The sequence below is a fragment of the Mustelus asterias genome, unplaced genomic scaffold (genome assembly GCF_964213995.1).
Source record: "Mustelus asterias unplaced genomic scaffold, sMusAst1.hap1.1 HAP1_SCAFFOLD_2985, whole genome shotgun sequence".
NCBI classification, from domain to species: domain Eukaryota; kingdom Metazoa; phylum Chordata; class Chondrichthyes; order Carcharhiniformes; family Triakidae; genus Mustelus; species Mustelus asterias.
Genome location: NW_027592930.1, coordinates 30001 through 42540, shown reverse-complemented (window position 1 = coordinate 42540; position 12540 = coordinate 30001). Strand labels below are relative to the sequence as shown.

General features: G+C 56.4%; 1 protein-coding gene across 1 annotated transcript in view; it reads right to left on the bottom strand.

Annotated features, from left to right (window-relative positions):
• Positions 1-813: 813 nt before the first annotated feature.
• Positions 814-12540, bottom strand: part of LOC144490180 (nuclear receptor ROR-alpha-like) — a gene marked incomplete at both ends in the record, with an annotated part of 13282 nt that continues 1555 nt past the window's right edge. Inside the window, 6 exons of the mRNA XM_078207984.1 lie at positions 814-977; positions 2849-2981; positions 4231-4352; positions 5901-6275; positions 7858-7999; positions 11596-11816. Coding sequence (XP_078064110.1) covers positions 814-977; positions 2849-2981; positions 4231-4352; positions 5901-6275; positions 7858-7999; positions 11596-11816 — 1157 coding nt within the window. The remainder of the gene's footprint in view (positions 978-2848; positions 2982-4230; positions 4353-5900; positions 6276-7857; positions 8000-11595; positions 11817-12540) is intronic.

The window sequence follows — 12540 nt, the reverse complement described above, 5'->3', positions numbered from 1 at the left end:
GAGAGACAGAGAGAGAGACAGAGAGAGAGAGAGAGAGAGAGAGACAGAGAGAGAGAGAGACAGAGAGAGACAGAGAGAGAGACAGAGAGAGAGAGACAGAGAGAGAGAGAGAGACAGACAGAGAGAAAGAGAGACAGAGAGAAAGAGAGAGATAAAGAGAGAGATAAAGACAGAGAGACAGAGAGAGAGATAAAGAGAGAGATGAAGAGAGAGAGAGACAGAGAGAGACAGAAAGAGACAGAGACAAGGAGAGAAAGACAGACAGAGAGACCGAGAGAAAAAGAGACAGAGAGGGAGACAGAGAGAGACAGAGAGACGGAGAGAGAGAAAGACAGACAGACAGACTGAGAGAGGAGAGGGGAGAGAGAAACAAGGAGAGAGAGAGCGAGACAGAGAGAGCGAGGCAGTGACAGAGAGAGAGACAGAGAGAGAGACAGAGAGAGCGCGACAGAGAGAGAGAGAGATAGAGAGGGAGATAGAGAGAGGGAGATAGAGAGACAGAGATAGGGAGGAAGAGAGAGACAGAGATAGAGAGGGAGAGAGACAGAGAGGGAAATAGATAGAGAGACAGAGAGGGAGATAGATAGAGAGACAGAGAGAGAGAGACAGAGAGAGAGGGAGATAGAGAGAGAGAGACAGAGAGAGAGGGAGATAGAGAGAAAGAGACAGAGAAAGAGACAGAGAGAGACAGAGAGAGACAGAGAGAGAGAGAGAGACAGAGAGAGACAGAGAGAGAGAGACAGAGAGAAAGAGACAGAGAAAGAGAGAGAGAGAGACAGAGAGAGACAGAGACAGAGAGAGAGAGAGAGAGACAGAGAGAGAGGGGGAAAGTTCTGGAAGTTTGGTGCTGGAGAGAGGGTTTTTCTCACCGAGTGCGCGGAACAGCTCCAGGCTGGCGAACTTGCCCTCGAAGAAGACAGTGTTGTTATTGGCATTGAACACACGGCACATCCTCAGCAGAACCACCTCCAAGGAGCCTGTACACGGAAAGTTCCAGAACAAGACCTTCAGAACCTGCTCCCAGGGCAAGGACCCCAGCTTCTCCCAGTCTACACTTCCCGCTGCCTCGGGAAAAGCAGCCAGCATAATCAAGGACCCCCACGCACCCCGGACATTCTCTCTTCCACCTTCTTCCGTCGGGATAAAGATACAAAAGTCTGAGGTCACGTACCGACCGACTCAAGAACAGCTTCTTCCCTGCTGCCGTCAGACTTTTGAATGGACCTACCTCACATTAAGCTGATCTTTCTCTACACCCTAGCTGTGACTGTAACACTGCATTCTGCACCCTCTCCTTTCCTTCTCTATGAACGGTATGCTTTGTCTGTATAACGCGCAAGAAACAATACTTTTCACTGTATCCCAATACATGTGACAATAATAAATCAAATCAACTGACTCAACCTCTTCTGATAAAGAAATCCCTCCCTACCCGGGTTCGACCTTCTCTGGACTGCCTCCGATGCTCGTATATCTCTCCTCAGGAAAGGGGGGGGGGAGTTTTACCGTCTCGCCCGTCACGGGAATCTCGCAGACGGAGGGACGGACCACACAAAGGTCCCGTAGACCTCAGGCAGGATTTTCCAATGCGAGCAAGGCCAGAGATTCCCGCCAAAGGGGACCAAAACTGTTTGTGGTATTCCAGGTGTGGTCTCACTGGTGCCTTGTATTGTTTTCGTGAGACTTTCCTGTTTTTATAACCCCAATTCCCTTCGGAATAAAGGCCAACATCGCATTGGCCTTCCCTGTTACCCTGCTGAATTTGCAGCCTCCACAGCTAGGCCTCAATTTCCCTTGGCTAAAAGACCCAGCTAACTAGGCCGGATACAGCTAGACCTCGCACTCTCTTGGTTGAAAGGCCCAGCTAACTAGGCCAAATGCAGATAGGCCTCACTTTTCCTCGGCTGCAAGGCCCAGTTAGCTAGGCCGGATACAGCTAGACCTCGCACTCTCTAGATTGAAAGGCCCAGCTAACTAGGCCGGACATGGCTAGGCCTCGCTCTCCCTCGGCTGAAAGGCCCGGCTAACTAGGCCAGATGTAGCCAGGCCTTACTTTCCCTCGGCTGAAAGGTCGAGCTAGCTAGGCCAGGTATAGCTAGGCCTCACTTTCCCTCGGCTGAAAGGCCTAGCTAACTAGGTCAGCATGGCTAAGCCTCACTTTCCTTCAGATAAAAGGCCCAGTTACCTAGGCAGGATACAGCTAGGCCTCACTTTCCCTCAGCTAAAAGGCCCAGTTAACTAGGCTAGGCATGGCTGGGCCTCACTTTCCCTCGGCTGAAAGGCCCAGCTAACTAGGTTGATTGGCCATGATAAAATTGCCCCTTAGTTTCCTGAGATGCGTAGGTTAGAGGGATTAGTGGATAAAATATGTAGGGATATGGGGGTAGGGCCTGGGTGGGATTGTGGTCAGTGCAGACTCGATGGGCCGAATGGCCTCTTTCTGCACTGTAGGGTTCTATGATTCTATGACTAGGCCGGACATGGCGAAGCCTCGCTCTCCCTCAGCTAAGAGGCCCAGCTAACTAGGCTGGATAAGCTAGGCCCCACTCCCCTCGGCTAAAAGACCAGCTAACTAGGCCGGATAAGCTAGGCCTCACTTTCCCTCGGCTAAAAGGCCCAGCTAACTAGGCCGGATAAGCTAGGCCTCACTTCCCCTCGGCTAAAAGACCAGCTAACTAGGCCAGATAAGCTAGGCCTCACTTTCCCTCGGCTAAAAGACCAGCTAACTAGGCCGGATAGGCTAGGCCTCACTTCCCCTCGGCTAAAAGACCAGCTAACTAGGCCAGATAAGCTAGGCCTCGCTCTCCCTCGGCTAAAAGGCCCAGCTAACTAGGCCCCGGGCCCTTACCTGCTTTGAGAAGGATGATCTGGTCATTCTGACACAGCCCCATGAAGCCCTCAATCCTCTTGGCGAACTCCACCACATACTGGATGGCGTCTGTAAGGCCATGCGCACACTTCTGCCACATCTCCTCAGTGGACTGTAACCAGCGGGAACGTCGGAACAGAGGGAGGGAGGGAAGGAGGGAGAGAGGGAGGAAGGGAGGGAGGGAGAGAAGGAGGGAGAGAAGAGAGGGAGGGAGGGAAGAAGGGAGGGGGAGAGGGAGGGAAGAAGGGAAGGAGGGAGAGAGGGAGGGAAAGAGAGAGAGGGAGGGAGAGAAGGGAGAGGGAGAGAGGGAGGGAGGGAGACACAAAGAAAAAGAGGTGATGAGGCTGGAACTGAAATGCGTAATGTGTTTACTTAAAGACTTTGAGAGGGTGGGTGAGTGGGGGTAGAATGTGGGACTCGCTCCCACGGGGGGGAGTGGGGGGAGAATGTGGGACTCGCTCCCACGGGGGGAGTGGGGGGAGAATGTGGGACTCGCTCCCACGGGGGGAGTGGGGGGAGAATGTGGGACTCGCTCCCACGGGGGGAGTGGGGGGAGAATGTGGGACTCGCTCCCACGGGGGGAGTGGGGGGAGAATGTGGGACTCGCTCCCACGGGGGGGAGTGGGGGAGAATGTGGGACTCGCTCCCACGGGGGGAGTGGGGGAGAATGTGGGACTCACTCCCACGGGGGAGTGGGGGGTGAATGTGTGACTCGCTCCCACGGGGGGAGTGGGGGGGAATGTGGGACTCGCTCCCACGGGGGAGTGGGGGGGGAATGTGGGACTCGCTCCCACGGGGGGAGTGGGGAGAATGTGGGACTCGCTCCCACGGGGGAGTGGGGGAGAATGTGGGACTCGCTCCCACAGGAGGAGTGGGGGGAGAATGTGGGACTCGCTCCCACGGGGGAGTGGGGGGAGAATGTGGGACTCGCTCCCACGGGGGGAGTGGGGAGAATGTGGGACTCGCTCCCACGGGGAGAGTGGGGGAGAATGTGGGACTCGCTCCCACGGGGGGAGTGGGGGGAGAATGTGGGACTCGCTCCCACGGGGCGAGTGGGGAGAATGTGGGACTCGCTCCCACGGGGGGAGTGGGGGGAGAATGTGGGACTCGCTCCCACGGGGGGAGTGGGGGGAGAATGTGGGACTCGCTCCCACGGGGGGAGTGGGGAGAATGTGGGACTCGCTCCCACGGGGGGAGTGGGGGGAGAATGTGGGACTCGCTCCCACGGGGGGAGTGGGGGAGAATGTGGGACTCGTTCCCACGGGGGGAGTGGGGGGGAGAATGTGGGACTCGTTCCCACGGGGGGAGTGGGGGGGAATGTGGGACTCGCTCCCACGGGTCGGGGGGAGGGGTTTACACACCTTTCTCTGGTAGGCCTCCACCTCACTCGGAGAGAATATTTTCCAGTACAGGGTCTGGAGTTGCTCGGAGGGGAATCTGCACGTTTCCTGATGGGATTTCACCACATTCTGGATCACGTGATCTGTGGGGTGGGTCAAACGAGTCAAATTAATCAGTCAGAAGGGCACGTGACCTGTGACCCGCGACCTGCGACCCGCGACCTGCGACCCGTGACCCCGCGACCCCGCACCCTCAGACGGCGCACCCTGTCCCCACCCTCAGAAGCCTTAACCCTCCCTCCCTCACACTGGGACAGATCCGTTCGAAATGACCCTGTAACACGGCCACTGTCACCCCCGACCTCTGACCCCTGACCGCCCAGTACTTGGATGAGAACTGAAGTTCAAAGTTTACTTATTAGAACGTAGAACATTACAGCGCAGTACAGGCCCTTCGGCCCTCGATGTTGCGCCGACCAGTGGAACCAATCTAAAGCCCCTCTAACCTACACTATTCCAATATCATCCATATGTTTATCCAATAACCATTTGAATGCTCTTAATGTTGACGAGTCCACCACTGCTGCAGGCAGGGCATTCCACGCCCTCACTACTCTCTGAGTAAAGAACCTACCTCTAACATCTGTCCTATATCTCTCACCCCTCAATTTAAAGCTATGTCCCCTCGTGCTAGCCAACACCATCCGAGGAAAAAGGCTCTCACTATCCACCCTATCTAATCCTCTGATCATCTTGTATGCCTCTATTAAGTCACCTCTTAACCTTCTTCTCTCTAGCGAAAACAACCTCAAGCCTTTCCTCATAAGACCTTCCCACCATACCAGGCAACATCCTGGTAAATCTCCTCTGCACCTCCTCCAACACCCCCACATCCTTCCTATAATGCGGCGACCAGAACTGTACGCAATACTCCAAATGCGGCCGCACCAGAGTTTTGTACAGTTGCAGCATGACCTCCTGGCTCCGAAACTCAATCCCTCTACCAATAAAAGCTAACACACCGTACGCCTTCTTAACAACCCTATCAACCTGGGTGCCAACTTTCAGGGATCTATGCACATGGACACCCAGATCCCAAGTGTCACAAGTAGGCTGACATTAACACCGCAATGAAGTTACTGTGAAAATCCCCTAGTCGCCACACTCCTGTTCGGGTTACACTGAGGGAGAATTTAGCACGGCCAATGCACCCTAACCAGCACGTCTTTCAGACTGTGGGAGGAAACCGGAGCACCCGGAGGAAACCCACGCAGACACGGGGAGAACGTGCAGACTCCGCACAGACAGTGACCCGAGCCGGGAATCGAACCCGGGTCCCTGGCGCTGTGAGGCAGCAGTGCTAACCACTGTGCCACTGCGCTGCCCCAACATCCCGTGGTTGGAATAGAACTTGTGAATGTAGAGAAACGCAGACTGTCACACATGCGCCCACGCGCCCACACACACACCCACACACCCACACACACACACGCGCCCACACACGATGGACAGGCTTTGGGGGAGTCAGGAGGTGAGTTACTCGCCGCAGGATTCCCAGCCTCTGACCTGCTCTGGGAGCCACAGTATTTATATGGCTGGGTCCAGCTCAGTTTCTGGTCAATGGTGACCCCCAGGATGTTGATAGTGAGGGGGATTCAGCGATGGCTGGTGTTGCAGGAAGAGCTACTCACCGTGATGTCCACTGGGTGGCAGTGTGGTTCCGTGGATCCGTCCGAAGCCAGACCGCGCGCCGAGATCCCCCCCGGTCGTCTCCTGCCCCCCGAAGGCTCGATGTCTCCCCTCGTTCGGCTGCATCCCCGGCTGCCCCGGGGAGGGGGCCGGTTCCGAGGCACTGTAGGCCGGACCCCTGGGCCCTGTCTTGGCCGCGCCTGGGCGGAAGGGGCCCTGGGGGGGCTTGGTGGGGCCGTGCGGGGAAACGGAGGCCCCGTAACCCTGGCCCGCGGGCCCAGCCTTGCCGTGCTGTTGCTGCTGCTGCATCCGATGTTTTTGTACCTCGGCGTGGAGGCTGTCCCTCTGTTTCTTCGACATGCGGCCAAATTTAACAGCTTAAAAACAAGAAGAAGGACGTGAATTCGCAATTCAGACGGGAAGCTACCTCGTATTCCAGGGGTTGAAATTATAGCATTTGGGCCTTTTCCATCCTCCCGTCACACCAAGAGACAAGTAGGCCTCACTTGAACCCTTTTTTGAGCTAGGCCACAAACAAAATTGAGGCCTAGTACAAAAAGGCTCCAATTGTGTTTGAGGCCTAGTACATAAAGGCCCCCAATTGTTTGGGGCTTAGCACAAAAAGGCCCCAATTGTGTTTGGAGCCTAGCACAAAAAGGCCCCCAATTGTTTGGGGCCTAGCACAAAAAGGCCCCCAATTGTTTGGGGCCTAGCACAAAAAGGCCCCAATTGTGTTTGGGGCCTAGCACAAAAAGGCCCCCAATTGTTTGGGGCCTAGCACAAAAAGGCCCCAATTGTGTTTGGAGCCTAGCACAAAAAGGCCCCCAATTGTTTGGGGCCTAGCACAAAAAGGCCCCCAATTGTTTGGGGCCTAGCACAAAAAGGCCCCAATTGTGTTTGGGGCCTAGCACAAAAAGGCCCCCAATTGTTTGGGGCCTAGCACAAAAAGGCCCCAATTGTGTTTGGAGCCTAGCACAAAAAGGCCCCCAATTGTTTGGGGCCTAGCACAAAAAGGCCCCCAATTGTTTGGGGCCTAGCACAAAAAGGCCTCATTGTGTTTGGGGATGAGCACAAAAAGGCTCCAATGACAAAAGCTCGTGAATGTAGCCCAATCCCATCACACAACCAGCCTCCCATCCATTGACTCTGTCTACACTTCCCGCTGCCTCGGGAAAAGCAGCCGGCATAATCAAGGACCCTCACGCACCCCGGACATTCTCTCTTCCACCTTCTTCCGTCGGGAAAAAGATACAAAAGTCTGAGGTCACGCACCGACCGACTCAAGAACAGCTTCTTCCCTGCTGCTGTCAGACTTTTGAATGGACCTACCTCGCATTAAGTTGATCTTTCTCTACACCCTAGCTATGACTGTAACGCTACATTCTGCACCATCTCCTTTCCTTCTCCCCTATGTACTCTATGAATGGTATGCTTTGTCTGTATAGCGCGCAAGAAACAATACTTTTCACTGTCTCCCAATACATGTGACAATAATAAATCAAATCAAAATTTTCTATAAGATCTCCCCTCATTCTTCTGAATTCCAATGAATGTAGCCCCAGTCTACTCAGTCTCTCCTCATAAGCCAACCCTCTCAACTCCGGAATCAACCGAGTGAATCTCCTCTGCACCCCCCTCCCAGTGCCCCTTCAGTCACGATAGATTGATTGGTGAAGCAGATTCGATGGGCTGAATGGCCTCCTTCTCTCCACCGCCCCTCGCTCCCTCGATTCGAGAGCTGGGATGGTTCCTGGTGGGCTCAGGAGGAAGGGTTAGAGGAGGTTTGACAGAGGGATCTGTATCTATATCCCCACCCTATCGAGGGCCAGCCCGGCTATTCGACCGTGACAGGCTGCACGAGACGCCCTTTCCCGCCGTGTGACCTCTGCCAGCCACCCCCCCCGCTCTCCGCCACCCCCAGCCCGAGCGCTCCCGAACTGGGCACCATCTGGCACTCACCATCCCGGGACATGCCCAGCTCCAGGCACTTGTGCAGTCGACAGTGTTGGCAGCGGTTCCGGCTGGCACGGTCGATGGGACAGTTCCGCTGTTGGGAGCAGGTGTAGGACACAGTGTTCTGCTGGCTCCTTCTGAAAAAACCCTGAGAGAGAGAGACAGAGAGAGAGAGAGACAGAGACAGAGAGAGAGAGAGACAAAGAGAGACAGAGAGAGAGAGAGAGACAGAGAGAGAGAGAGAGAGACAGAGAGAGAGACAGAGACAGAGACAGAGAGAGAGAGAGACAGAGAGGGAGAGACAGAGACAGAGAGAGAGAGAGACAGAGAGAGAGAGAGAGATAGAGATAGAGAGAGAGACAGAGAGGCAAAGAGAGAGACAGAGAGTCAGAGAGACAGAGAGACAGAGAGAGAGCAAGAGAGAGAGAGACAGAGAGTCAGAGAGAGAGAGAGACAGAGAGAGAGAAAACAGAGAGAGAGAGAGACAGAGAGAGAGAGAGACAGAGAGAGGCAAAGAGAGAGAGGCAAAGAGAGAGAGAGACAGAGAGAGAGAGACAGAGGCAGAGAGAGAGAGAGAGACAGAGAAACAGAGAGGCAAAGAGAGAGACAGAGAGTCAGAGATACAGAGAGAGAGCAAGAGAGAGAGAGACAGAGAGTCAGAGAGAGAGAGAGACAGAGAGAGAGAGATAGAGATAGAGAGAGAGACAGAGAGGCAAAGAGAGAGACAGAGTCAGAGAGACAGAGAGACAGAGAGAGAGCAAGAGAGAGAGAGACAGAGTCACAGAGAGAGAGAGACAGAGAGAGAGAAAACAGAGAGAGAGACAGAGAGAGAGAGACAGAGAGAGGGAGAGAGAGAGGCAAAGAGAGAGACACAGAGAGAGAGAGACAGAGAGACAGAGAGAGAGAGAGACAGAGAGAGAGAAAACAGAGAGAGAGACAGAGAGAGAGAGACAGAGAGAGGGAGAGAGAGAGGCAAAGAGAGAGACAGAGAGAGAGAGAGGCAAAGAGAGAGAGGCAAAGAGAGAGAGAGACAGAGAGAGAGAGAGACAGAGACAGAGGCAGAGAGAGAGAGAGAGACAGAGAAACAGAGAGGCAAAGAGAGAGACAGAGAGTCAGAGATACAGAGAGTCAGAGAGAGAGCAAGAGAGAGAGACAGAGAGTCAGAGAGAGAGAGAGAGACAGAGAGAGAGAGACAAAGAGAGAGGCAAAGAGAGAGAGAGAGAAAACAGAGAGAGAGGGAAACAGAGAGAGAGACAGAGACAGAGAGAGATAACAGAGAGAGAGAGAGGAGCGGGGAGAGAGAGAGACAGACAGAGAGAGAGAGGAGCGGGGAGAGAGACTCAGAGACAGAGAGAGAGACAGAAAGATTGAGACAGAGAGAGAGAGACAGAGAGAGAGAGAGAGAGACAGAGAGAGGCAGAGAGAGAGGGAGATAGAGAGAGAGAGACAGAGAGAGAGAGAGAGACAGAGAGATAGAGGGAGATAGAGGCAGAGAGAGTCAGAGAGAGAAAGAGAGGGACAGAGAGAGAGAGAGAGAGACAGAGAGAGAGAGAGAGACAGAGAGACAGAGAGAGAGACAGAGAGAGAGAGAGACAGAGAGAGAGAAAGACAGAGAGTGGGCAAGAGAGACAGACCGAGACAGAGAGAGACCGAGAGAGAGAGAGAGCAAAATAAAATCACACACTGTGGGCTGACAGTGGATCAAGCCCCCTCGCTCCCCCACCCACTGTCCTCCCCCCTCCAGCTCCTCTGCCCGGTCTGACACCCAGACAACAATGGCGGCTCCTGTACCCACAATGCTGTGCGTTGTAGAAAGTGCTCTGCCTCACACACGGTCGTTACTGGCGACCATGGCAGGAGGGCGGTGGGAAGCTGGGGCCGAGCGGGAACCTCACTGGGTTAATAACTCAGAGAGAGAGGCAGGCTGGGAGGAGTGGGGAGGGGGACACGGGTTTGAATCCCACCCCGGGCGGGAATTTAAATCCGATTAATAAAATCCGGGATTGAGAGCGAGTCTCGGTAACGGCGACCGTGACAACGATCATCGATTGTCGTAAAAAAATAAACCCATCTGGTTCACTAATGTCCCCTTTAGGGAAGGAAATCTGCCGCCCTTACCCCGGTCTGGCCTACATGTGACTCCAGACACACACACATACACAGCAATGGGGTCGACTCATAACTGCCCCCCTGTGGCCAAGTGAGACGCTCCGTAAAGGGGCAATTAGGGGAGGCAACAAATGCCCGGAATTAAAGAAAGGAAAATAAGAGGCACTGGACTTCTATATGCCTTTATACCCGGACCCACCAGCGCCCCCACAGTGCGGCGCTCCCTCAGCACTGACCCTCCCACAGTGCGGCACTCCCTCAGCACTGACCCTCCCACAGTGCGGCGCTCCCTCAGCACCGACCCTCCCACAGTGCGGCGCTCCCTCAGCACTGACCCTCCCACAGTGCGGCGCTCCCTCAGCACTGATACTCCCACAGTGCGGCGCTCCCTCAGCACTGATACTCCCACAGTGCGGCGCTCCCTCAGCACTGACCCTCCCACAGTGCGGCGCTCCCTCAGCACTGATCCTCCCACAGTGCGGTGCTCCCTCAGCACCGACCCTCCCACAGTGCGGCGCTCCCTCAGCACTGATCCTCCCACAGTGCGGTGCTCCCTCAGCACCGACCCTCCCACAGTGCGGCGCTCCCTCAGCACTGACCCTCCCACAGTGCGGCACTCCCTCAGCACTGACCCTCCCACAGTGCGGCGCTCCCTCAGCACCGACCCTCCCACAGTGCGGCACTCCCTCAGCACCGACCCTCCCACAATGCAGCGCTCCCTCAGCACTGACCCTCCCACAATGCAGCGCTCCCTCAGCACCGACCCTCCCACAGTGCGGCGCTCCCTCAGCACTGACCCTCCCACAGTGCGGCACTCCCTCAGCACTGACCCTCCCACAATGCAGCGCTCCCTCAGCACTGACCCTCCCACAGTGCGGCGCTCCCTCAGCACCGACCCTCCCACAGTGCGGCGCTCCCTCAGCACCGACCCTCCCACAATGCAGCGCTCCCTCAGCACTGACCCTCCCACAATGCAGCGCTCCCTCAGCACTGACCCTCCCACAGTGCGGCACTCCCTCAGCACCGACTGTCCCACAGTGCGGCGCTCCCTCAGCACTGACCCTCCCACAGTGCGGCGCTCCCTCAGCACTGACCCTCCCACAATGCAGCGCTCCCTCAGCACTGACCCTCCCACAGTGCGGCGCTCCCTCAGCACTGACCCTCCCACAGTGCGGCGCTCCCTCAGCACCGACCCTCCCACAGTGCGGCGCTCCCTCAGCACTGACCCTCCCGCAGTGCGGCGCTCCCTCAGCACTGACCCTCCCACAGTGCGGCGCTCCCTCAGCACCGACCCTCCCACAGTGCGGCGCTCCCTCAGCACCGACCCTCCCACAGTGCGGCGCTCCCTCAGCACTGACCCTCCCACAGTGCGGCGCTCCCTCAGCACTGACCCTCCCACAGTGCGGCGCTCCCTCAGCACTGACCCTCCCACAGTGCGGCGCTCCCTCAGCACCGACTGTCCCACAGTGCGGCGCTCCCTCAGCACTGACCCTCCCACAGTGCGGCGCTCCCTCAGCACTGACCCTCCCACAGTGCAGCGCTCCCTCAGCACCGACCCTCCCACAGTGCGCCGCTCCCTCAGCACTGACCCTCCCACACCCCTGCATCTTCTGTATGAATTCCCAGAGCTCTTACCTTACACCCTTCGCAGGTTATGACTCCATAATGGATCCCAGATGACTTGTCACCACAGATCTTACATGGAATGATCTCGATTTGAGCTGCAGCGGAAAGGGAGAGAGAGACAGAGAGAGGAAAAAAAGTCACTAAAAATTGGCCACTGCTTCTCTGATCATCTGCTCCATAAACCTCGCTGCCCCCATGTCGCGTTCCAACACAATGGTGTTCCAGATCATCTTTGGTTGTGGGGAAACAGGGGGTGGAGAGGGGGAGGGACAAGGTCAGTCAGCCAACCCCAATCTCAAACCATCGAATCGAGGCCACCTCATTCCATTCAACTTGCTCTAACCAGTTCCTGCCACAAGGAGGCAGTGTTGCCCAACCAGTGCTGAGGGAGCGCCGCACTCTGGGAGGGTTGGTGCTGAGTGTGCGCTGCAGTGTGGGAGGGTTAGCGCTGAGGGAGCGCCACACTGTGGGAGGGTTAGTGCTGAGGGAGCGCCACACTGTGGGAGGGTCGGTGCTGAGTGTGCACCGCATTTTGGGATGGTCAGTGCTGAGGGAGCGCCGCACTGTGGGAGGGTCGGTGCTGAGGGAGCGCCGCACTGTGGGAGGGTCGGTGCTGAGGGAGCGCCGCACTGTGGGAGGGTCAGTGCTGAGGGAGCGCCGCACTGTTGGAGGGTCAGTGCTGAGGGAGCGCCACACTGTGGGAGGGTCAGTGCTGAGGGAGCGCCGCACTGTGGGAGGGTCAGTCCTGAGGGAGTGCCGCACTGTAGGAGGGTCAGTGCTGAGGGAGCGCCGCACTGTGGGAGGGTCAGTGCTGAGGGAGCGCCGCACTGTGGGAGGGTCGGTGCTGAGGGAGCGCCGCACTGTGGGAGGGTCGGTGCTGAGGGAGCGCCGCACTGTGGGAGGGTCAGTGCTGAGGGAGCGCCGCACTGTTGGAGGGTCAGTGCTGAGGGAGCG